General features: G+C 49.4%; 1 protein-coding gene across 42 annotated transcripts in view; it reads right to left on the bottom strand.

The window, feature by feature from the left end:
• CACNA1C (calcium voltage-gated channel subunit alpha1 C) overlaps positions 1-25,472 on the bottom strand; it is a 720,825-nt gene that overhangs the window by 79,497 nt on the left and 615,856 nt on the right. For 27 of the 42 annotated variants that reach the window (XM_063694557.1, XM_063694558.1, XM_055357545.2 and 24 more), the window contains 11 exons: positions 22,621-22,753; positions 19,969-20,098; positions 18,683-18,742; positions 14,024-14,130; positions 10,773-10,860; positions 10,155-10,262; positions 9,278-9,330; positions 8,811-8,957; positions 7,228-7,429; positions 5,241-5,399; positions 4,276-4,386 (listed from right to left, as the gene is read on the bottom strand). In XM_063694557.1, coding sequence (XP_063550627.1) covers positions 4,276-4,386; positions 5,241-5,399; positions 7,228-7,429; positions 8,811-8,957; positions 9,278-9,330; positions 10,155-10,262; positions 10,773-10,860; positions 14,024-14,130; positions 18,683-18,742; positions 19,969-20,098; positions 22,621-22,753 — 1,298 coding nt within the window. Of the gene's footprint in view, positions 1-4,275; positions 4,387-5,240; positions 5,400-7,227; positions 7,430-8,810; positions 8,958-9,277; positions 9,331-10,154; positions 10,263-10,772; positions 10,861-14,023; positions 14,131-18,475; positions 18,536-18,682; positions 18,743-19,968; positions 20,099-22,620; positions 22,754-25,472 lie in introns of all 42 variants that reach the window. The other 15 variants (XM_055357546.2, XM_055357555.2, XM_055357556.2 and 12 more) reach the window with 1 other exon arrangement.

Below are 25,472 nucleotides of genomic sequence, written 5' to 3'. Positions count from 1 at the left end.
GGAGGCCCAGACAGAAAGAGAGTGGACACTGGGAACGTGTGGGAAAGGGGCCAGGCCTCCCGAGGTTTCAGCTGCTTATTCAAGAAAGCAGGGGGTCAGAGGGGCCAATGAGTGCTTTCACTCTGGGTCCATTCTCCCCTCTGGACCATTCTCAGGCTAGGGGAAAGCCGAAAAGGGAGACCGAGACTTTGATTCCAGAGAGCTGCCAGGGTCAAGGCCCCTCCAGCGTCCTCCTCTTGGGGAGGTGAGCACTGGCTACTCCCTGAGTGGGCTGGCTTCAGCTGAGGGGCAGAGGTGAGTCTCAGCTGCTTCACCCCTCTGTGGCCCAGGGGGAGCCTGTGCGGAGGGGAGGAGTTAGGAGCCTTCCACAGGGTGAAGCCCTGCCTTCCTGGCATACCACATTCCACTGAGGAGGAGAAGCTTGGAGCACAGCCTCTCACTCATCACCTCCTGCAGCTCCTCCTCCCCCACTGCCCCTGCTGAGACATCCTCGACAGCAAACCTCAGGCAACTGAGTGACATCATCACTCCCACTACCAAACCAGCAGCTGACACTGGAGTAGCTGAGACAGACGCTGCTTCCCGCGCCAGGCTCCTGTGCATTCCCTCCTTGGTGACCTCAGAGCTGCCCGAAGGGGCTGAAGCCTCAGGACCACCCAGCCTCATCCTGTTGGCCATAAAGGATTTACGGTGTGGCTCCCTCTCCTGCCATCCTCACCTCCAGCAAAGTGCAATTGGGAGTTTTAACTGGAATGATATTGAGCCTATGGATCAGTTTGAGGAGAAATGATATCTTAATAATATTGAGCTTTCCAATTCAGGAACATGATAGATGTCTTCAGTTATCAGCTTTTCTTGAATTCCTTTCAATTTTATCATTTTCTCTGTAGAGATCTTAGCCATTTCTGTTAGACTTTTTCCCCAGGCATTGCATATTTTTCAGTTTATCAAATCTATAAGAGTATCTTTAAAATTTATTTTCCTGTCTTTGCTGACAAGCTTCAGCTCATGATAGGACTATCCAGTTATTTAATTACCTTCAGAATATTCCAGCCAGCACTTTTCGTGCTGCCCAGCCTGGTCCTGCACCTTCGTGTGGGGTGCAGGGGCCATCCAGTTATCTCCAGGTCATGGCCTCTCACTTCTAGGGAAGGAGATCCTTCTGGGTCACTGTTCACTGTTCAAATCAATGCTGGCATGATCCACCTCACTCTCTTCAAACCATGCCTGCAGGTTCCTGAGGCTTTGTCAGGGACTGACTCAATCTAAACTGGTTTATGTTGATTCCTAGTTTGTGTGATTTTTTTTTTTTTTTGAACAGAGTATGAATTTAAGGAGTGGGATGGTTAGATTTAAGGCAGGGACTTACTTGAGTAAATTTATTTTCCATGGAGTGGTGAGGAGAACACACAGAAATGAAGAAATTGGGAACATCCATGACCATGGAAACAATGAAAGAATGAAGCAAGAATACAAGTTGACCGGGCTGATGGACCAACCAACCAGCCAGCTGCAGAGACGAAACATAAGCAGTGGCAACTTCAGACTGTCTTCAACATCCTTGGTTCCTAGCCATCCTTTCACAGCAAATGCTGATGCTCATCTGGGTCATACACAAACAACCATGCCAGTGAAATAAAAAATGCAGCACAGAGTCCTACTTAATGGTGGGAAATGAAAGTTGTCATGGATTCAGGTCATGGTTAGAAGCCACTGGTTCTTGGGCCAGATCCAGCTAGATATTCTTCCAGAGCTTCAAGTTTTTCCAGTTTGGTTTTCTGCCTGAAAATTTTGGAGCTGCTTTTCCTGGAGTCTATTTGTGAATGAAGAACATAGCTCAGTAAGAATCCAGGGACTCAGCTGTGCTCCATGATGCTCCTAACTGGGTAGTGACCTTTATCCCCCTCTTGCCAGAGCCCCTTTAGGGAAATTCACAGGGAAAGATCCATTTTCCTTTCTCTTTACACCATAGATGTACCCTGGAGTGTGAAATGCAAATGGACCCAGGATGGCTGTCTTCCTTCTTGGGTAAAAGTCTCTGTTATCTTGCCCCATCTTCTCACAATAGAAAACCAGGGACAGAGGAAATTAGGAGGCACTTTATAGTTTAGACCACTCACAATGGTTACTTCCTAGGAAACTGGCTTGTTCCTTGATTGGCAGGATTTAGGTGGAATGTCTTTTAGACGGAGGACGGAGGCTCCTGCAGGTGTCAATTTCATGCACTTCCCAGGGAAGGTTGTCTGTATGTTTCCCGTGCTCAGGAGGCATGATTCAGAAAGTCCACTGCAGGCTCTCCAGACTGCCTCAGACATCGTCAGAAACACATCTGAGTCAATTGTGGAATGACTCAAGGCTTTGAAATATTTAAACCATATGTCTCGTGACACTGGATGAAAATGATGCCAGTTTCCCCACTGACAGGATGTCATCCGAGACTGAGGCTCGGCTCAGCAGTGACTGCACTCCTGGCCTCAGCTGGTCATGCTGCTGTGGGTGGTGAACTGTCAGAGCTCCTGGGCTGCAGGGCTTGGAATAGGACCATGTGTGGGCACAGACACCGTGTGCCCTAAGGAAGGTGTCAGGGCAACCCAGGGGTCCTCTCTAGGTCAGGACAAGATCTGTCCTCCTAAATGGGACTTGTACAGGAAGGTGAAAAAGAGTGTACTTGCTTCTCTGGAGAAGCCAGGAAACCACCGTTCTATCACCAAAGGATGTCCCTTAGGAGACTTCCTCTATGAAAATCAGCTGGGATCCCCAGGCATTCTTTGAGTGACAGAAGAATCTGCATTGTAGGAATATTGTCTTATGTTTTAAGTCCCTCCAAGGTTGTTTCCCTCTTTCTAAAAAATACCCGCAGAACACTTGACATGGGAAAATGATAGTTAACCTCAGTGTGGTGGAAAATACAGTGAAGTCAGAGGTGCCGGATTCCAGTCTCCGTTCTGCCAGTTCTTAGCAGTGGATCAATTAATCCTGGGCACTTAATTGTTTGAGCCTCCCTTCCCCTCTCTCCACAGAGGGATGCTAATACCTACTTTAAAGGGACGTTTTGAGAATGACGTGCGATGATATATGTGTAGCACATGATATGGAATCCAAAGTGTGAGTGAATATTCATTCAAAGAAGGCTGTGGATATCTCCTCAATGAACATGGATTCAAAGGCCGAGGTGGACCCTCCCCCACCCCCAATTAATCTTGAGACCAGTAAAAACTTGAACGAAAATAGAAGATACGGCCAGGGATTCTTGCCCTTGGCCTCCTGTTGATCTGTGTTGCATCTGGGAAAACTACCAAAGGAGGGAGGAGAAGGCTCAGTAAGCTGGAGAGATTGTCTCAAGTCTGTAACTGCATGATGCTCCTAGAACTCGTTCCTTCTCATCCTTCTCCAAAAGGTGTTATGGTAGCCTGGGGGCTGCTCAGTTGCTCTTATAGCCTCCCTCAGAAGCAGCTGTCCTGGTGGTGAATCCCGGCCAGTGGATACCCATGATTCTGACCCATCTACAGAGGCCCAGGGTGGAAGGTGTGGCTCATACCAGTGTCTGCTCCTCCACCACTGAGGACAATGGGGGTGACTGGCTAGGAAGGGCACAGATGATCCAAAGAACAGGAATTCTGACTCTGCCTCATTCAGCAGCAGGCCTAATCTTCTTGCCCTTACACAAGGAACAAAGCAGAGAAATTTGCTGGTAATTGTTCTTCCTGCCCCAGAGCATGTAAGGAGCAATGCCATAGCCTCTTAGGCAGGGAACAGGAGTGCCCATGGGCTGGAGCCCTGAGTCCTGAGCCCTGAGCAAATCCAGCCCTGGCTGAATGTTTTATATGAGGTTGGTCTGTGTGGCTGACGAAATGGGAGGAGGGTGGAACAGAGGCCTGAGTGGATCTGGGGGGCTGGGCCTGGAGAGGTTTGGTCTGCCAGTCTATGAGCATAGTTTCTTCTATTAACAGGTTATGTACCAGAGGATGGGACATAGGAGAAAGACCATCACCTGCCTCTCCTAGGAGAGGCTCAGAGGTTCAGCTCAGCGAGGAATCTGTAGCTTGTGCATGCCAGCCAGAGTCAACACTGAGAGCTGAGAGTGTTTCCTGGAGTTGGCCTGGTTCAGCTCTGGGCAGGTGTAGGAGTTGGGGCACTGACCATCGGAGCAGGGATGGTCCTTCACCGATGCCTTTTTCCCTCTTCCCCTCATTCTGCCTTCAATACCTGCACCCCACCTCCCCGTTCTGTTCACCCCTGATGCCTGGGAATCAAAGGTCTTTCTCAGAGGCCTACCTTGGGTTTGAAGGCAATGAGCTTCAGGATCATCTCCACGGTGAAGAGGCCAGTGAAGAGCATGTTGAGGATGTTCATGGCGATTTTGAACAGGCAGCTCTGGCCGTAGTGCTGCATCAGGAGAGGGGAGGAGCTGTGAACACGGGGCAGGGAGGTCGCTCCTCCTCCCCACCTTTTGCCCAGCCTTCTCGGAGGCCCTCGCCTCAGCAAGACCTTCCTCGAACCAAACCCCAGAGGGCCGCCCACCTCTCCGTGGGCAGTCAGGAGGACTCAGGAGAACCTCCAAGATCTTCCCTGCTCTGCCATCTCTGAACACATCTGTGTTCACTTCCTTGGTTGGCCGTGACGACTTTATGGAGACTCTGGCACTCAAGAGAGCTTGGGAACAAGCTCTGTCCCTGAAGACAGGTGGATGCAGAACCCACCTCCACATGCCACGCCTTACCGACAACGAATGCGTCCAGCTCATCCCTCCCTTCTCCATCTCCTCCCCTCTCCCCATTGATCAACCAACAACAAATGCATCCAGCTCATCCCTCCCTTCTCCATCTCCTCCCCTCTCTCCATTGATCAACCAACAAGGAATGCATCCAGCTCATCCCTCCCTCCTCCATCTCCTCCCCTCTCTCCATTGATCAACCAACAACAAACACATCCAGCTCATCCCTCCGTTCTCCATCTCCTCCCCTCTCTCCATTGATCAACCAACAACGAATGCATTCAGCTCAACCCTCCCTTCTCCATCTCCTCCCCTCTCTCCATTGATCAACCCAGGGTGCCATGGATTCTTCCGTAAGGCCCAGAGAGGAGCACATCCTTGACAGAGAACACTCGTCTTTCTCCAAATGCCTCCCTTGGTGACCAGGAAGGCGATGCACTGAGCTGCCTGCCGCTCCGTTACACTTTCCATCCCCATGGCACACTCCCTTCTGCAGCACCGTGGCTGTGCTCCTCCTTGGACTGACCTGCATGGCCAGGCAGATGGTGTTGAGCAGGATGAGGACAAACATCAGGTACTCGAAGTAGGTGGAGTTGACCACGTACCACACTTTGTACTGGTGCTGGTTCTTGGGGATGTACCTCCGCAGGGGCCGGGCCTTGAGGGCGTATTCCACGCACTGCCGCTGGGAGGGTGGTGGAGGATGGGGAGAGTGGGGTTAGTTACCTGGAGGGTGTGGGGGGAGCTGGCAGAGAAGTGTGGGATGTGATGAAACCACACACTGTGGGGTGGGGTTCTCCGGAAATCTGAGAAATCATTGGCCGCTCTGGCCCACTTACAGGTGGGAGGTGCTATTTGGAAAATGTCTTGATTTTTCCATGGCCCCCTTAATCAAGGAGAGAGCCCCTTCTTGTCAAATCCCCGTAACAAGGTCCTAGGCAGGGACCATACACCTCCTTTCCTCACCCTGGTGATGCCTGGCATGTGCCTCGGCAGGGAGTCGGCATCGCTAAGAATGTGCTTCCTGACCGACTGACAGCTGTGCTTCTCACTGATTACTTCCCATGCCACAGACCCTCCTTGGGTACTTCTCTCCTCAGTTTTTCTTTCCTGTCCTAAATCCAGCAGGCTGGAGTGCAGTGGTGTGAACTTGGCTCACTGCAACCTCCATCTCCTGGGCTCAAGCGATTCTCCTGCCTCAGCCTCCCAAGTAGGTGTGATTACAGGCACACGCCACAACGCCCAGCTAATTTTTTGTATTTTTAGTAGAGACGGGGTTTCACCATGTTGGCCAGGCTGGTCTCAAACTCCTGGCCTCAAGTGATCTGCCCACCTTGGCCTCCCAGAGTACTGGTATTACAGGCATGAGCCACTGTGCCTGGCCAACTAAATCAATCTTTCTTATTTGCCAGTGTCCATAAGATGGAAAAACACAGTTCACCGATAGGGAAGGAGATTCTGGGCTAACTAGATTCTTGGGACTCTGGCAAAGAGCCAGTCCATTTCTCTGTACTTTGCCCAGGCTTCCAGATCAGGAACTGGGGAATGTCCCCAGCTTCTTCTCAAACCCTCAGCCCCGATGTCCAACGCCCGAGTCTTAACGCTTTTACCTCCTCCTATTCTTTCCATCGCTACCATCATTAACCAGATACTAGATCGGGGTCTAATCCTCTCTCATTTCCACTTTCTAACTCGCCTCCTCTCTTTCCTGTCTTCTTTCAATCCAGGGTCCACACAGCAGCCAGCAGAGTGAGTCTATGCCTGAGATGTAGACTTGAAAACCCACAGGGGAGTGGCTGGCCTGGTGAGGGTCACAAGGGGCACACCATGCTGCGCTCCTTCCCGTGGGCACTCCTTATTCACAGACAGGGATGTGTTTCCCCACGGACTCCTCCCAGTGGGAGCCGAGCTAGGGAACAGACCTGAGGCACTACATCTACCTCCCACCATGACAGCTTCCTGACTCAGCCACAGCACTGCCAGCTCTTCACAGCTAACAGAACCTGTCACGATACTTGGCATCACCATCTTACTCCCACTTAAGCCTCTTTCCTGCCCCCACCTCCCACACAAGCCTCTGGGTTTTACTTAAGAAACCATGTAAGAGTGGTTTCCTGAAGCCGTTCTGTTCCCCACCCCAAAAGCCCTCACTCCCTCACAGTTCTAGTTTCTCTCCTCCTTATCATGGTGCCGACCCACTTGGGTCCTTCTAACTTGTTAACTTCTAGATAGGGCATGAGACTTGACAAAACCTATCATAGAGTATCCTTAAGTAGAAGCTTCATAGATATTTGTTGGCTGAGTACATTTGCCAGATCTGGGGTTTGCAGGAATTTGCATTTCTTTTGCACAGGTCCCTCAAAAAGACTGACAGCCCACTCTGGTTGAGGAATAGAGAGACGATCTCAGTATCTGCACGGCCTCTCCCTGTTGCAGCCCCTCTGCGGGGTGGGCCGCAGGCTGCCATTCCCTCCGTGGGCCCCGTTTCCCTCCGCTCCTTCCTAGGAAGCTACCTGGTTCTTGTCCAGCTCACAGTTCTTGTACTCCTGCTCCCCCTGCTCCTGAAAGGTGACGATGACGAAGCCCACGAAGATGTTCATCATGAAGAAGGCGATGATGATGATGTAGATGATGAAGAAGATGGAGATCTCCACACGGTAGTTGTAGATGGGGCCCTTGTCTTCCGTGTGGGAGTCGATGGAGCGGTACAGCAGCCTGCAGGAGGAGACAGGTCCCACAGAGGGAACTGGAGAAGCAGGGTCCCCTCTGCGGAAGGATGGCACCACTGCTCCAGGGATCCCAGGGATCAGGGTGCAGGAGACAGCTCTGGGCCGGAGTCCCAGCTCGGCCTCTTACTGGCTGTGTGACCTTGGGCAAAGCGTTTAACCTCTCTGAGACTCAGATTCTTCATCTGTAAATTGGAGACAATAATTTCTGACTTTCCCACCTTGCAGGGTAGTTAGAATAATGTATAGGAAGGTGTTTTGAAACTGTGAAGAGCTATTTAAATGTAACATGAGTCATGGACATTGATTTAAAACACTGGAAATATTGGTAAATATTGAGACAGCTTTGCAAACTGGCATGAGCTCAGAGAATGTTAGAAGGAATGTAAAATAAATCTCTCTGAGAGCAAATATCCACTTAGATAAAAACACTCACATGACCCATGCTACTCCGATCGTCACCAATGGCCTGGTTTTAGACTTAAGCAGTTTACATACATATGCCATTCATTTGAGCCTGGGCTGTGTGCCCCATGAAGCTTGTTATTCTTCATGGACAGGGATTATCTCTTCCCCTTCCTCTGTAGCCCTGCACAGCACTTGGTTATTCTCCAGCTATCACCTATATCTTACCACATAATAATGTGACTCTTACCTAAGATCCATGCATTGCTGTTGACTTAGAAACATTTAGAATTTTCTGACTTTCAGATTCTAATTTCACTGGAATACATATTGGGGGAAAAGCAGGTATCTATACAAAGATATAAGGACCTGATGGGAAGCTGCCTGGTAGAAGTGATGCAGCGTGCAAGGCCCACGGGCTGCTCTACGCACAAACGCATTGCCTCTGCAGAGCAAGTGGGGCCTGGGCTTCCATCCCTTTCTTACTTTCCACTGTAAGTACAGGCAAGGCTTTTTCTAAGGAGACTGGGATCCAGTCAATAAAACAAAGACATCTCAGCCATCTTTACCCAATGAAGGACACGCTGGGAGTGGCAATCTTGAATCCTATGGTGACCACAGGGCCCACACCTGGAGAAGCTCTCCCCACACCCAACTCCCAGATGCCATAAGGGTAATGACAGAGATCTCTGACATTGTGGCTCATGCTGAGGTTGGAAAGAGGGCTAAAAAAAGGTCACTTTTGGTGGGACACCAAAATGACACCTTCTAGAGAAAGAAGAGTCAGTTTCAGCAGTGACAGTGGACTGTAAGTTCTAGAAATACACCTCACTGCCTGGGGAGGACTCAGGTAAATATGACCTCCAGAGGGAGTGCGGGACATTAACAAAACTTGGGGATGGGCTGGAAAGTCAGTACTGGCCCTTGAATGTCAGGGTTCGTGAGGCCTTGCTTTGCATACTCACTCTGGCCACCCTTCGAAGGTGGAGACGGTGAAGAGGGCCATCATGGCTGCCAGAACATTGTCAAAGTCAAACTTGCTGTTCTCCCAGCTGCGGGGTTGGATGATGGGATGGTCAACCTCCCCATCTTTGTACGTGATGTAGTTGCCCCTGAGAGAGGAGGAGAAGGAGTTTACTCTGGGATCTCCCATCTTCCTTCACTCCTGGCCTGCCAGTGACCTTGAATGCTGGGTGGGATGGGACTGCCTGGCTTGAACTTCACCGTTCTAGCCATGGGAGGAGCTTCAGTGGGCAGAAACTTCAGGAACAAAAAATGCTACACATTGTGTCTGTGAGGCCAGATTACACACAGGCAAAGCGCAGGTGCCACTGCAGTCTTAGAAAATGAGCTGTCCCTCCTTTCTGGTCAAGCCTCCGGCCTCCTGGGGCTGACCGGCCGTGGCCCTGGCTGCCCTCCCACCTCTACTCACTTGCATTCCGCCTCTGTCTGCTTGGAACTGTCTGAACAGGTGTACAGCTTTCCCTGGAAGGCAGAGAACAGAGTATCAGAGATGTTCAGTAATCAATGAGTCAATCCAAAAGCAATTAGTGAGCATCTCCATAGCCCAGCACTGTGCTAGGGACAGTGGGATAAAAAGTGCAGAATCCAGATGGGCAGGGCCTGACTCACATGCACAGAACAGTGGCGAATACAGACGCCAGTGCTGCAAGTAGCACTGCAATGCAAAAACAGGAGCTCAGGTCCAAGGGAGCTGTACTCTCTGGGAAGGTCTCGCCAGGGAGGGAGAAGCGGAGCTGGGCTTAGAGGGATGAATTAGATGGGAGTTTACACAGTGGAGGGTGGCGGGGGAGAACGCTCTAGGTGGGAGAATAGCAGCACTAAAAGGGTGAGGGCAAAAAAGACCAGAATCCAAGGAGGACACGAGGGGTGCTGCAGGAAGCAGCAGGAGCTGACTTTGACAGGTTCGGGGCTCTGAAAGCTGGGTGGTGCAGTGGGGATGTGATGCTGTTGATAATAGGTCACCGCTGCAGGCTTTAAGCAAGTGACTGACACAGAGGTTCCACAGGATGAAAGTCTCTCTCTCTCTCTTTCTAGAAGGAAGGGCAGTGACCTCAAGGGCAGGTGAAGTGGAGAGGGTGAGGGGCCACTGGCCTGGTGGCCTGATGCCTCCTTCTAGCGCCTCCCTCCCCTGGTCTGAAGGTTGAGTCAGGCTGCAGGTGGAGGCTATATCCAGGCCAAGTCTGGCTCAGGACACTGTCTCGTTTGTACTATATCTGCCAGTTCCCTTCCCCGGGAATGCTGATGGGAGGGGAGGTAGGAGGACCACAACGGAGCCCAGACTTTACCTTGAAGAGCTGGACCCCGATGCAGGCAAACATGAACTGCAGCAGGGTGGTGACAATCACGATGTTCCCGATGGTCCGGATGGCGACAAACACACACTGAACCACATGCTGCAGTGGGAAGGGACGGGGAGAGGGACGTGGCTTCAGGAGATGCCAGGAGCCTTTCCAGGAGGTAGCAGGGGCAGCCCGTTTGCCACAACGGGGAGTAATTGGGCTGAGAGGGGCAAAGCTACGCTCCCAAAGTCACATGGGAAGTGATGGACCCTAATGGGATGCAAAGGCCCCCACTGGACTCTCCGTGACTACAAGGACAAAAGTCCTGCCAACCTCCCATCCTACAGTGGAAGGAATATAGGGACGGCGGCACCACAGGGGCACAGGGTTTGTGTGGGATCTCCCTTTGGCACATTCTGCTTAGGGCAGACACTTGGGATGGCTGCCTCTCTTACTATTCTGTTCATTACGGAACCGGGACATGCAGTGGGACCAGTGTCCGGGACCCCACACGGCAGCCACTTGGTCTGACCATCATCTCCTTCCAACCCACCCCTCACCTCTGTGGAGCTCCCACTCCCCAACAGGCTGGCTGGAGCCTCCCTACCCAAGCCCTCAACTCACTTTTAGCCCCTTGGCCCTGTTGATGGCCCTCAGGGGTCTGAGTACTCGCAGGACTCGCAAGATCTTCACAACATTGATTGCACTGGACCTGGGAGAGGGAAACAGGCAGGGTAGTAAGCTCCTCCTGTTTCTGGGGGGAGCAAAAATAATGTGGTAAGGGAATGTCCTGACAGGTGAATCCGAGGCAAACCTGAGAAAACGTAAAGCCCATCTTGGGGACGTTCGCATTCTAGGACCACTCTCTACTCCTGTCTCCCATCCCGTGAGAGCCTGGAGCTTGCCTGTAACCCTGGGGCTTTCCTGTGGGTGACTAAATAATATGCAAGGCGGTTCATGGCAGGTCATTAGCAATGTACTGTGCTACTCACAGGGGCATTCACAGTGTCACAGAAAGAAATTCAGAGCAAGGCCATGGGAATTCAGACCCCAGTGCAGGCAGTTGCTAGCCAAGGCACTGAGGACAAATTTCCTAAATTTTCTGAGCTCTAGTTTCTTTATCTGTAAAATGGGTCTGTAATCAGCTCAGAAGGTCTTTGCAAGGGTTAAATAAGAATTCTATGTAAATCACCTAGCCGTGTGCTTAAGAAACTGCCTGAATGGTACCTGCTCATGAGGCCTGCTGAAGACGTTACTACACTTAAAGGAATGCCGTACTAACGGTGGGATCTCGGGCCTTGTGGCTGGAGGTGATGGGCATGGGGAGGAGATTTCTTAGTGTTTATCTCCAAACACATATTGCCCCTGACACCTATACATAAAACCCACTCAGAGCACACTCAGGACTCCAAGGAAGGATGGGCTTCACTGTTGGGGCTCAGGAAACAACACCCCGAAACGACTGCCTTAGAAGCAGTCTCAGAAGCAAAAGTTTTTCTCTGACCTTCTCTTGCCCTCCTGTCTCAGTCCCCTTCTCCTCCCAGGCTAGCCATAGACACTAGAATCCCTCTTCCCCAAGATGGGTCACAGAAACCAGAACCCAGAATCCCGTTTCCCCAAAGCCAGCCACACAACCTAAAAATATTATTCAAAATTTCCCTCTGCTTTTCTGTGTAAAAACTGGCCATAAAAAATGACCAGATCCACCATGTGGGAGTGTAGATCCTCAGACTCCTGTTGCAGACAGGATCCTGTCCGCGACCCAGAAGGAGGGAAAGCTTCACAGAGAGCACAAGAAGAACCTAGAGACAGGCCTTGCTGGGTTCCCCACTCGGTCCATTCGCGTTAGATCCTACGCTTCTTGTCCAATCACATTTCTACATGGCTGTCCATACTTTTTTGAACCTAAGCAGAAAAATGGTCAGTCTCCCCTGTATCTTTGGGTCTGCATTCTGAAGGCTCTGTGTATACACGTTAAATAAATGTGAATGCTTTTTCTCCAATTAACCTTTCTTTTGTCAGTTGATTTTTCAGTGACCCTTCAGAAGGCCAGTCCCTTTGGCTCCTACACTGCACTGCAGATTCCATATACCTGGGATGCTGAGGCCAAGCCAGAGCTTCTTGGAGTCTTGGGCTACGGCTTTTCCCTAGTGCAATGGAGACAGCAGGAGACAGGTCCCTAAGCAAGATGCCTGGATGGTTTTTGGAGCTGTCCATCCTACCCAGGTGGGGCTCATTAACCATACCACCTTGGTGAGCAGCTGTGGAGCACATCCTAACCCTCACGGGCTAACTACCTGAGATAGCCTCTCAAGCTTTCAGAGAGCCTCATACTTGCCTTGGGACCTAAACAATGAATGACAGGCCAGCAAGCGCTGATTTCATGCTTTGTGTGGTCAGGATGATGTGCTTAAGAAGGGGCTGGTGGAAAGATCCGATTTCTCTGGTGCATGACTCTTTTATTCCAAGAGATGCAAAGGCCATTCCTATCTATCACTGTGTCTCTCCTACAGTCTCTCTGGGAGGGAGTCAGTTTGCACTGAATCACAATGGAAGGGATTTAAAGGTCAGATGGGAAAAGCACAGGCTACAGAGGAAGAATTCCTCATTCAAGGTTAAATAGTGACTGAGTGGCCATGCTGGGATTCAAATCTGGACTTGTAGGCTCCCAGGCAGAAAATATGGGGTAATATAACTGATGATCACAGAAAAGGGTCTCTCCCAAGGCCCTGGTCCCTGCATGATCTCAGCCGACCATGAAAACACTCTTGGGAGGAGAGACCCAGGAACCCTGGGACTTAGGCCTTTCTCTACCATAGGGGTGACCTTGAGCAAGTGTCATGACGTCCTGAACTCCAAATTTCCCATCTATACAATGATGATAACACTTGCCCCGTCTCCCCCATCGTTTTGTGTGTGTGAGGACCACAGAAGAATGTGTATGTGGAAGTGCTTTGAAAGTTAAAGTGTAGGATTCACACTATTGGCTGTTAGAACGTGGTAGAAACTAGTAATCAGATCCTCCACACCTGAACGAGGACTGCAAGCTTGGCTGTACAGGGGAGTCACCTGGAAAACTCTTAGAACTCACACCCAGACTGTACCCCAGACCGGTGAAATGAAAAACTCACACACACACATACACACACATACATACACACACACAAGACACAAATATACACAGTCACACACATACACACATGCACACACACATACATATGCACATACATACACATATACATTCACACCCATATAGACACATATGCAGACACAAACACACATACATACACACACATACACACATCCACAAACACACATCCACATATACACACACCCCACACATCCACAAATACACATACACATATACACACACCCCACACATCCACACACGTGCACACATACACCCCACACTTACACAGACATATATACACACATTCACACATACACTCATACATGAGGTGCTTTGGCTGGAGAGAGAGGGGAGAGAAAGGGAGAAGGAGGGTCCAGGTCAGGGGAGGTCACGGCAGTGGCAGACTGTGGGTTGCTGAAGGTCAGCCTAGGGCACTGGGGCCGTGGTGGGGGAGGCAGGAAGGTCCTGGAGACAACCGTTTCTTAATAGCTGAGCCTGGCCCTGCCTGTCATGGCAAAACCCAGATAATTAAACATATTCTCGCCTGATCAACACGCTCCAAGTATCAGACCACTGAGGACACGGATCCAAGAACCCAAAGCCACCATGCACAGCTTTGGAGGCCCCACCCCGCTCTCATCACACTGCGGTGGCCCTGCAGGCAGGCCCTCCAGGGTCTGGTTGTCCTCTCTGGCACCCCTTGCTAGCTGCATGGCCCATCGTGGGCTGAGGGGCTCCCACTCACTGGATGCCAAAGGAGATGAGGGACACGCTGACCACCAGCAGGTCCAGGATGTTGAAGTAGTTCCGGCAGAAAGAGCCCTTGTGCAGGAAAGCCCCATAAGCAGTCATCTGCAGGGAGGGACAGAGGAACACCAGTGTGAGTGGCCCTAGCCCTAGCCCAGAGACCCCTCACACCACCCCTTCCTCCCACAGCATCCCTTGGGCAAGTCCCAAGCACCATCCATGGGGAACAGGAAGGACAAAGATGGCGCTATGGTGCCAAGAAAAGAGTTCTGCTACCATGCACACAACCACCCAAGACTCTCGCAGCCCAGGACTGCTGGGTGGCTCCTTGCACCTGCCAGGCCAAGCCAGGCTCTTTAGTCCTCCATTCAAAGCCCTTTCAAGCGGGCCCCACCATCCCACTCTAATTTCGCACTGTTCCACATCCCAAGTCCATGGCTTCGGGCCTGCAGGGTCCTTTCCTGATGCTGTCGGGTTGGGAGCATACATCCCGACTGCCTCTCCAAATGCTTGAGTCCTTAGGCCAGCTGAGAGCACCAGACATCTGCAGTGAGTGGGTGGGTTGGGGGGCGGGGCATGCCCAGCAGGGTGACCAGCCATCCTGGTTTGCCCAGATTTGCTTTATCATCAGAAATCCTGCATCCCAGGAAACTCCTCAGTCTTAGGCAAACTAGGCCAGCTGGTCACCCTGGTGCCTGGTGAGAAGTTCCAGCGGTGACCCTGGCAATTAGCATACCTCCCCTTCCTGGCCTCAAAGGGTGCTTATTATTGATGCCAAATATTCTAAACTCAATTCTACTGTCCTGCTTCTAGACTACATCTGGAGTTCTTTAAGGGCAAAAGCTGTGTGATCAGAGGGGCTATGAGGCTCAGTGGCTAAGAGCACAGGCTCTGAGGCCAGGCGGCCTGGGCTGGAATCCCAGACCTGTGGTATTTTATTTTTGTGGCCTGGAGCAAGAAACTCAAATTCTCTTAGTGCCTCTGTTTCCTCACTGGAAAAATGAGGATAAGGTCTACCCTACAGGCTTGTAAGCATCAAGTGGGTACTTCTATGTACAATACTTAGGATGCCACCCTGCACACGGTGAGCCCCATAAAAGGATGAGCTGTCACTACAGCCTGGATTTGAATTCTGGATGCTTCCTGGATGAGAAAAGTTCTGTTTTCTCATCAAAAGGTGAGGAAACTATCCCCTGGCTTTGTGAAAGCCCTTTGGAAACTTTTAAAAGAGAACACACAAGATGACGATGACTGTTACAGGACTTGGCCATTATTACCACCCTCTGAGCCTGGTGTAAAGCTGCGCACTGCAGGTGCTCAACAAATCGCCTTTACAGCCTTTCTCATTTTGCCGACTTGCATAAGGGCCAGTGGTTATCCAGGATAAGGGCTGTGACAGGCAGCGGACAGGAAGCATCGGCCAAAGGGAAAAATGCGGAGCCAACGGTGGAGAGGTGGAGCAAGGCTCCCCGGTCATCTGGGGTCCAGTTCATCTCTTTGGAATCAGAGCATGCCCAGGGCAGAGTGTCCGCAGAGCCATTCAAAAGCAAACACAGAGGGAAATGGGCAAAAATAGCTCTTGCAACCTAATTCTTTCCATTTATCTCTTGCAGCAGGGGGTCCCAAACGACTCAGGCACCTGTGTTGGGCAATGGTTTTTAGAAGTGGGTAGATTACATAAAAGATGCAAGGGAGTATAGTTCTAGAAGGTCCACCATCTGGAAGCCTTGCCTCCCTGCCTCTTAGTGAAGAGCAGAGACTGGACTCAGGAGGCTCCCATAATTCATATTAATTGTGCCTGCAGAAAGCCCAGTACTTCCCCAGCCACCTTGCTTTTAGTGTTAGGAAGGCACTGGGTCTGATCCCTTCTTGCTCCTGGCTTGGATCTTCTGAGGCTACTACTGAGCTCTAACAGAACCCTCTGCATTCCTCAGATGGGTAGATTAATGAGGCTCAGAGTGCCAACTCTGTCCTCTGGTTTTGGGCTCCTGTTTTGTTTAGGGACCCTCGAATGAGACCAACACTTCAGCAAGTGCATGTTTGTGCATATGGGGGCAGTGGGAACATGCATCCAGGCAGGGCCAGAGGAAGAGTGGCTGTACAAGAAAGGGCAAATTGACACGGGGAAAACGTAGCATTTACTTGAAAGTCATCTGTGGTGTTCAGGGCATCAGGAAAAGCCAGACTCAGGCACCCAGTGCTAATTGTTCCTCTTTGACCCTTTTTTCTGATTGCCAGCCACCTTGGTCCTGCTTTCCTAATTCTACACCATTACTTGGGAAGGGGCCCTTGCTGGGGTGTTTCCATCCTGAGGAAGGAAAGGAATGGGACGTGGCTCGCTAGCTCTGCCTGGAAGGGTAGGAAAGCTCTCTGTTCAACCACGGGCCATCCCTGCCTCTCCAGGCAGCTCTTCTAGCTATGAAACCTGTCTTTTTTTGTGATTTCTACTCATTGGTCTTGATTCTGCCTTCTTCCTCTTCTATGTGACGGTCCCTTGTATGACTCAGGCCAACTGTTGTGAGCCTACAAACCTTTCCTTTTTAAGGCCAAACATCTCCAGGCCCTTCCACTGTTCCTTGTGCTAAATGTCCCCCTTGGACAGCCACGGTCACCTGTGCCATGACATGACACCGGGCCTTAGGCCGGGAAGAGGGACCCAGTGGGAAGGAGGTACAGGGGAGTGTTCCGGCATTGGGGTTTCTATTCAGAAGCATGCTGAGCATAGAAGAAAGTAGAAGAAGGAGGGGATGGAAGGACCTTGCCATGACAATGCTTGCAAAGAGACCTTTCACTTCAGCTTGTATGGCAATCCCGAAGGAGAAATAGCACCATTGAAATCCACAAGGGCAGCTCTGTAGAAGGGCACTGAGAATTGGGCCTCAGAGCGTCTCTTGTCCTGGGAAAGAACTCTGGGGTCTGTGTGCCTCCCTGCATCTGAAGTCCGGGAAGCAAAGCAGCTCACCATGGAAAACATGTTTTGCCGCGGTGCATCTTAGTGCAGCCACGCAACTTTCGGTTCCCTCTCCTGACCTCCAGGAACCAAGGCCTGGTCAGATCTACTCTCCACGAGCAGAAAAGAAAAATCTGAGCCACATACTTGGTTAGCAGGAACCAGGGATGGCAGCTGGGGGCACCTGAGTGTCCTGGGGACAAGGACACGGGGAAGACACATAAAAACTGCCCCATTCAATTTGTATCTGGATGTGACTGAACTGTCCTGTCCATCAACAGGCTGGGCCATGATGAGGGAGTCTCATCAGGGAAGGAGAGGCCTGCAGCTGGCAGTGGCATCAGTTAGGTGTGGACTTCAGCTTGCACTGGCCACAGCGATAGGATGACAAGGGAGCCTGGACTCCTTGGGAGGGGGAATCCCAGGCTAGTCCCCCAGGAAGAAGCTAAAGCTGAAGCATGGGCTTCAGAGCCTTAGTCCTTCTGTTTGGGGAAAGGGTAGAATCTACCCCCTTGCTCAGAGAGGAGCACACGTTCCCTGAGGTCATGGAACTCACACCCTGACTCTCAGATGAACTGGCTTGCCATGCATCGGTTTAGAGACTCAGAAATATACCCGAAAAACGGAGGAATACTCTCTCTCTCATCCCAGTGTTGCCCTGAGGTGGGCTCTGCCTATTCTGAGGGTAGCAATGTTGCAGCAGTTCCCTTAGCAGAACTGAGCTGGGCCAGCAGCAGGCAAGGACTGGGGGCTGGGGGCTGGGGGCTCAGGTTCCTAGCGGCACCTGCTCTCATCCTGCTGTACTCAGCTCTCCAGCACAATTCTCCCTCCCCCACGCTCAGGGCAAGGGGCACTGTGACAAAGCTTTGCAGCAGGTGACTGAGGGGTCGGCAGTAGTCTGTAATGGCCTGCTAAAAGCCCTCAGCTGGGAGACCAGCTCCACTTCTCACAGTAGGCCTGTGATCACTGTGACATGGCCCCAAACCCAGCTTAGACCCAATGTCTGCTGCAAGTACTGAGGAAGGTGCTAAGGATGGGCATCCAAAGAGAGCAGCCGAAGTGATTCTTTCACGCCCCAGGAGGTTTCCCACTTTCAGAGTGTATGAAGCAGGAGGAGGGAAGGAGAGTCCTACGTGGGCTCAGGTATCAATTAACCGGAGCTGGTGCATGTGGGCATGTATGTCTGGCGCTGCTGACGGCTGCAGCCCAAACCAGTGAAATGGCAGCCTTAATGTTGGCACAGCCAACACGTGTCCCTTCCAGGCCACGGACTGCTTAGGGGTGGCTGGAGGGAGGAGCTGTGGTGGGGTAGGCTGCTCCTGGCTTCTAAGTCTGGGCAAAGTGCATCACACAAAGTGAGGGGCACTCATTTTTCCAATTTCAGGCTTGGGAGTAAAAAAAAGAGAGAGTGAAAGAAACAGAAAAGACAAAAGATCCAGCCAGACAGAGCAGAGATAGACAAAGAAAGCGACAGAGGATGCATTGCCCAGGTTGCATTACCTTAAGGATAATTTCTAATGTAAAGATACTAGTGAAGACATAGTCTGCATTGCCTAGGATCTGAAAAATAAGCATAATTGGATTAGTGGCTCTGAGAGTGAACCCCACACCAACAGGAAGGAGCATGTGTGTTAGCGACAGACAGCGGCAGAGACCTGGTGCTGGCACAAGGGGGACAGGAGGAGCAGAAGGGGATGGGGGCTTTACCTTCAGAGCAATTTCAATGGTGAAAATGGTGGTAAAAACAATATCAAAATAAAACAGAATCTGCAAAACAAAAAGGAACAGGGTGGGGATGGGATGGGGAAGGGAGAAAAGCAGGACGGGAAGAGAGGTCAGTGGATGTTCAACAGAAAAGGGGCCATACTTCAAAATGAGATGCCTGGCACTTAAGCCTTTGCACAGGGACACAGATGGACATGGGGGGCAAGCGGCACACACACAGCCATCCTGAGGCAGGGCTAGCCTCAGGCAGCACAGCGGCTTCCCTTGAAGCCCCCAGATAAGTGAGGTGAGCTTCCAGGGCATGCCTCAGCTGGTACTGGATCTGAGCAGCATCTGGTTGGATGCTTTTCCCATTAATCCAATTTACTTACAAACCCAAATCGGACCACTGAGATGCTTGTCAAAAGGACAGAGAATGGGGTTTGTCTTTTTGCAGGGAGATTCAAAATGCTTCGCTCACGTTGGTGGGACTGAGCTGGCCGGCTTCCTGTGGTGGTGGACATCTATTCCTGGGTTATGTCCTCTGGGGCAAGGGAGGTGCATCCTTCAGGTGAGGTCTGCACAGGCTGAGGACCGGCTCCAGGACTGCATACTTCTTATATTTCAGGTGATGGATCAGGGATGGGGCCAACACCTGCTAACCTCGGTAAGACAGCCCCGGACCAAGCAGGCCCCAGGAGCGCAGAGTGGTTTGGCATGGGTATGGCTTTAGATCAGCGGGCTGTCTTCATGCCCACTTGGTTGGGACTTGACAAAGTTTTGAGGTTTTGAGGTAGAGCAATTCTTAAACTGGCCTTTAATATCGTTCACCAGAGCCTTGGGTGGGTCCTCACATTTGGTTCTACTCTACCAAAGGTACCAAGACTCTCTTTTAGGTAAGGTCAGCCATATCATTGGCACCTATTTGCCAATGCTCCCCTTCTGGTCAGAGTATGCTGGGAGCAAGGGAGGGCATGTAGTCAGTGGCCACATTTTACTAAGTTTGCAGGGAACTAGAGCTTCCTGGGGAACATCCACAGGCAATGAAAGTCCTGATCTTTGCCAATTATCAAACCAGCCTGAGCATTTGGGTACATGCTCTCTTATTTGCTTGTGGTCCTAGGGTGGTTTTCTATCAAAGCCCTACTCTCTTAATGAAATGTTGGTTGTGGATCTAATTATGACACCTAGAATTGGGCTCCTGATTGAACAATGATGTCAGCAACAGAAGCTGTGGGCCCGGCACAGCCCCAGGGGGAAGGAGTGCAGAAGACACAGGCGATGCATACATGGTTCCTGAAGGAGGTGTGCTGGACCGGGTCCTCAGCAGCCAGGGAAATGCTGCTGAGCAGAATGAAGAAGAGGATCAGGTTGGTGAAGATCGTGTCATTGACAATGCGGTGGCACTGGAGGCGAAACCTGTACGGGAGAGGGGACAGGAGGAGAGACAAGTCAAGGCAGACAAGGGGAAGCACCAGTCGGCTCTTGGGAGCCCCTCTCCTCAGCTCTCCCCAGCAGCTGGCAACAGGTGCTTGTTGGCCTGAAGTGACCTCTTCATTCTGAAGTCTTACTGCTGCTTGGTAATGACAACTGCTCACCCCCATGGTGCACATATCATCTTTGATATTTTAGAAGGTTACATCTGAGACCTTTGAGAATCTCTGAATTCCCAAATCCTGCTCTGACATTCATAACTGGCTCTTGTTTGGGGACTTATTTTCCCTATCATTGAAAAGAAATCACTTTATGAGATCTACTCTATGCTTATGCATAAGGAACAATAGGACTACCCGGAGCTGGGTATGCTGAGAGGCCGGCCAAACCGGCTCTCTGTAGGTGATCTGCTCCTGTGTGTAAATGTGCAATTCACGTCCATGCCCCAGCACAATTACCCAAGTGAGCTTCTAGGCACTCAGTGATAGCACCAAAAATGCTAGGTTCCTAAATGCCAAAGTGTCTTGTACACCATCTCATCTTGACAACAATGTAGGAAGGAAGGGATGGGTGTCATCATCTTCATTTCACAGGTAAGAACACTGAAACCCAAGTAGGAGAGGCTTGCCCAGAAACACAGCCTTAGTGTGGGGGAGTCAGGGCTTCAACCCAGGCCTTCAGACTTCTGCTCCTGGCATTATGGTTGACTAAGTGCTCTGAGAAGCCCTCCTGCTGCAGAAGCACCAAACCCTCGAAGGGCCAAACTCTCTGAGACAATTCTGGTTTATAAGAGTTAGGAGATGGCTGTAAGAATCATCTGCTTCAAACCAACAATCCCTACCACCAACCTCCATTGAGCTGAGGCTACGTATGGAGAGAGAGCCAGCCAGGAGGGCAGAATTGCTTGAGGATGGAAGCCAATAACAGCAGTACTGTCAAGAAATTGCAGGTTAAGCCAGTCTTGAGGTGGGGCAGGAAAGCCTGGGAATTTTAGGCCAAGCCAACACCTCCAAGGGGCATCTAGAAGAAAGTCTCCCCAGACCTACTTTAGGTCTTCAGGACTCTCACAAATGAAGAGGAAGTGTTGGGGTCACAATCAAAGATCATCAGATGCACAAAAGGACAAGCCACTAAGATGGGAAATCTGAAGAAACACTGGATAAATGATTTAGATTCCAAAGACTGGAGGTATTGGAAATATTAGATATAGACTATAAAACAACTATATTTGAAATATTTAATGAAATAAAGGACTAAATCACAAAGATGAGGAATCGATAGAAACTACTAGATTTAGAGATGGATCTGGAAAATCAAGCAACAAATGGAACTGACTGAAACAAAAACATATAATGGTCAAGATAAAAAATTGGTTTAAACAGTAATATAGATTAAGTTGAAAATAGAATTAAGAAACTGGAAGATACAGTTGAAGAAATCTCCCAGAATACAGAAAGACAAGGAGATGAAAGATATGTAAGACCCTCTAAGAAACAGGGAGGACAGAATGAAAATGTCTAACAGATGTCCAATTGGAGTGTCAGAAGGAAGACATATAGAATTAAAAAGAAGCAATATTTAAACATTATGGCTGTACTTTTTCAATAACTGAATAAAAATCTAAATCCATAGGCTTAGGAAGCAGAATGTATTCTAAGCAAGACAAATGGAAAGAAATCCACACCTTGACACATGGTAGTAAATCTGTACAACCACAAAGGCAACAGAATATGTTAAAAGCAGCTACAAATAAACGTTAGGTTACTCACAAAGAAACCATAGTTGGAATGACAGCTGACTTTACAGTGGAATAACACCTTTCTTCTGCTGCAGGACAAAAACTGTCTGTCTAAAATCGTGTACACAGCAAAACTATCTTTCAAGAGCAAGAAGTGAAAACAGTTATAGGTAAGTAGAGGCCAATTGAATTCACCATTATGGAACTAAAGGAGCCTCTAAAGAATGTACTTTAGGAAGAAAGAAAATGTTAACTAAAGGATGGACTGGAATGAGTAAAAAAATGGTGAACAAATAAAATGGTAAGGTGTACATATATCCAAACACACAGTATCTATATAACAGTAAGACTCACTAACTTGTTGGATTAAAAATAAAAGTTGGACTAAAATACTAATGACAATTCCATGTAAGTAAGGAGCAGATGAGTGAGTTAAAATAGTCTAAGGTCACTCTATTATACAGGAGGAGGTTCTTGATATTGTTTAACATCACATTTTGTTAAGTTAAATAGAATTAGTAAATTATCAAGGGTAATCACCCAAAGAATAGAAATAGAGTTTAAACATTTCAAAAAGTGGACAGAAAAATAAACACAAGTCTTCTGATTCAAAATCCAGGACTCTTCCCTAAATGAATGTCTGTTTATACAATTTTCAAGGAGCTGGGAGAGTCTCAGTCTCTATCCAGAGGTTCAGGTAAAATACAGGCAACTGCCAGGCTGGTACTAGAGAGAGCAGGACCCCACCTTCCCCACCATTGCTGCACACCTGTTGTTAGAGCTGAAGATGAAAAACGCGCTGGCTTCTGGCATGGGCACTGCCTTTTCCTTAAGGTGAAGCTCAGAGAGTGGTCGTGGGCGAGGGCCGACAGGCATCTCTGGCTCCTCCTCATCCTCTTCTCCTGTAAGAAGAACAGCACCATTCTAAATAACTCCAGCACTCCCACTTATTTTACCACTTTCAGAGACCTTCCTACTGGCAGACAAGATTATGGCTCTGAAAATGTAGGGTACCAACCAAGACAGACATTCTGCTGTCTCCCTGTGGGTGCTGCTGCAGCTCATCTCTGTTGGAGAAGTCGTATCTGGCAGTGCACAATAAGGGGGATTGTAAGTAGGGCGACCAACTTGTCCTGGTTTTAAAACTAAAATTCCCACATCCCAGGAAACCCCCTAGTTCTGGGCAAACTGGGGTCGTTGGTCATCCTAGTTGTAAGGTATGAAAAAAGGTGACCAGGTAGGACAGGGCACTGCCAGGTGTTACTCATCTATCTAGGCTGCAGGTTGGGGAAAGGGTATGGCTGAGTTGGCTTGTGGAATCCCTTGCAAATAACCCCACTCTTGGAAGTTCCAGGAATTAGAAACCAACACTTTCCCAATTTCTGCAACTAAAAAAAAAAAAAAAAAAAAAAAAAATTCATGTGCTGTCGAGATAACAGGGCAATACTACTGACCACAACAGGCCCTTCATGCAAAGGTTTAGACACTGACACCAATTAAAGAAGCGCCTTCGTTCTCCCAGCCAGTGGCCACATTTAATGTGGACCAGAGTCAGACAGCTTATTCCTGCGCTTGCCAGCACAATGCTCATGGCGGGAAGCACTGCTCATCCTGGGCTGGTCAAATGTGTTGAAGATGCTCAGAGGGGAAAGTAACAACATGGGAGTGAAGAGCAGACTCTCCAGCCAATTGCCTGGACCAGAATCCTGGCTCTGTTTCTTTCTAGCTGTGGGCATTTTATTGAGTCTCTCTGTGCCTCAGTTTCTCCATCTAAGGTGGAATAATAATAACAGTACCTCTATACCTCAGAATGGTGCCTGGCACATAGCAGCCGCTCTGTAAGTAAGTGTTTGCTGCTTTTATTACAACCTCTATCTATGGGACAGACTCGAAGCCTATAAATTAATGCTCAACATCTTTCTCAGTCAGGTCCTTACCACCTATTATTCCCTAACAAACTGTCCACTCACACGAAACTATTTTCTGAGCACTTCACTACAGTGGGTTGAACTGTTTCCCCCGCAAACTCATGCCTACCTAGAACTTTGCAATGTGACCTTATTTGGAAATATGGCCTTTGCAGATGTAATTGGCTATGAAGAAGTTATTCTGGGCTAGGATGGGCCCTAAATGTAATGACTGTTATCCTCATCAAGACAGGCACAGAGACACAAAAACACACTTAGGGAAGAAGGCCATGTGAAGACAGAGGCAGAGATTGGAGGGATGCATCTACAAGCCAAGGACTGCTGGCAACCACAAGAAGTTAGGAGAGGCAAGTGAGGATTCTTCCCAAGAGCCTTTCAGAAGGCGCTTGGCCCTGCAGACCCCTTGATTTTGGACTTCCAGCCTCTAGAACTGTAAAAGGATGCATTTCTGCTGTTTAAGCTGCCCAGTGTGTGGTCACTGGTTATGGCAGCCCTAGTGAGCTGACAAGCTCTCTGTGTGCTCCGTCCTTCCTCATGCTCTCTCTCTCTCTGTTTGAGCTGCTCTTCATCTCCCTCTCTGCAGAGCACACAAGGACCCCCAATCCAGATAGCATCCTCCATCCAACTTTCCTGAGTACTCACGCTCCAGGGAATGACCTTTCCGTGAATCCCAGCAGAACCTCTGCCTCCAGTACCTTGATGACTGATTTTAAATGTCTGTCCCTTCTCCCTATGTGCTGAAAACCCTGGAAAGAAAAGCTTTGCCTGGCACTAGAAGCCCTTATTTCTTGATGATGACTGAACTTCCACACCCTTCAGAAGGAAGGGGACTCTGTATAAGATGAAGGTGAAGGGGATACTAGTCTGGCTGGAGAAAGATAGTTACGGGATGCTCGTCTCATGGACACAGCTGTGCCTCTGCATGTTCTCCCTCTTCTGGTTCAAACAAAGCCAGGTACTGCAAAGAAAAAAAATTGCCTGGCACAGAAAGCAATTCTTTATCAAGCAAAAAGCATTCAAGCATTTAGGGACCCAAGGCTTTTTTGGAGGGCCAGTACCATACAGGCATCAATCAGATTCTTTCCCTAGGGTAATTAGAGCTGACCAGCAAGACAATTAATATTTTTTCAGCAGAAGAGAGGCCCAAGATGAAAAACTGTCTACAGGACAAGAGTTGGAGTTCTTGTGACACCCAACCCTTGGTATGTAAAAGAAAAGTCTTCTACTTAAAGTCGAATAAGTAAAACCAGAATTGGCCTAAATCATGGTATTTCAAGTGAAATTTAACTGAGAAGGATTTTAATTCCTGCCTAGGTGTTTGTATTCTTTTCAGTTTTGCTCGAAATGACCCAACACTTTCTTCTTTGTGATAATTTGATAACAGGTAATTTTATGCTTATTTTAATCATTTGTGTTTACAGAAACCCATATTTACTATAGCTTTGTGCCATTCGAACTTCCTAATGGAAAACGGTACAGTCTCTTACATCTGCACGAGCTCCCCACCGTTTATGAAGCTCCATGCTGAGCTCCATTCCTGGGGAGAAGCAAGTTAGCTGGTCCATTCAGACACACAGCAGCTGAACCTCAGGCACAGTGCTTAAGAGGAAACGATTTCTGAAGGACAAACTCAGATTTGTAAAGGAACACAACTTTGACAGCATGTGATGCTTAGCAGGTATTATGGATGAGG

This window comes from Gorilla gorilla, chromosome 10 (assembly GCF_029281585.2).
Source record: "Gorilla gorilla gorilla isolate KB3781 chromosome 10, NHGRI_mGorGor1-v2.1_pri, whole genome shotgun sequence".
Taxonomy (NCBI): Eukaryota; Metazoa; Chordata; class Mammalia; order Primates; family Hominidae; genus Gorilla; species Gorilla gorilla.
Note: the sequence above shows the minus strand (reverse complement) of the source record. Positions and strands in the feature narration are given on the sequence as shown.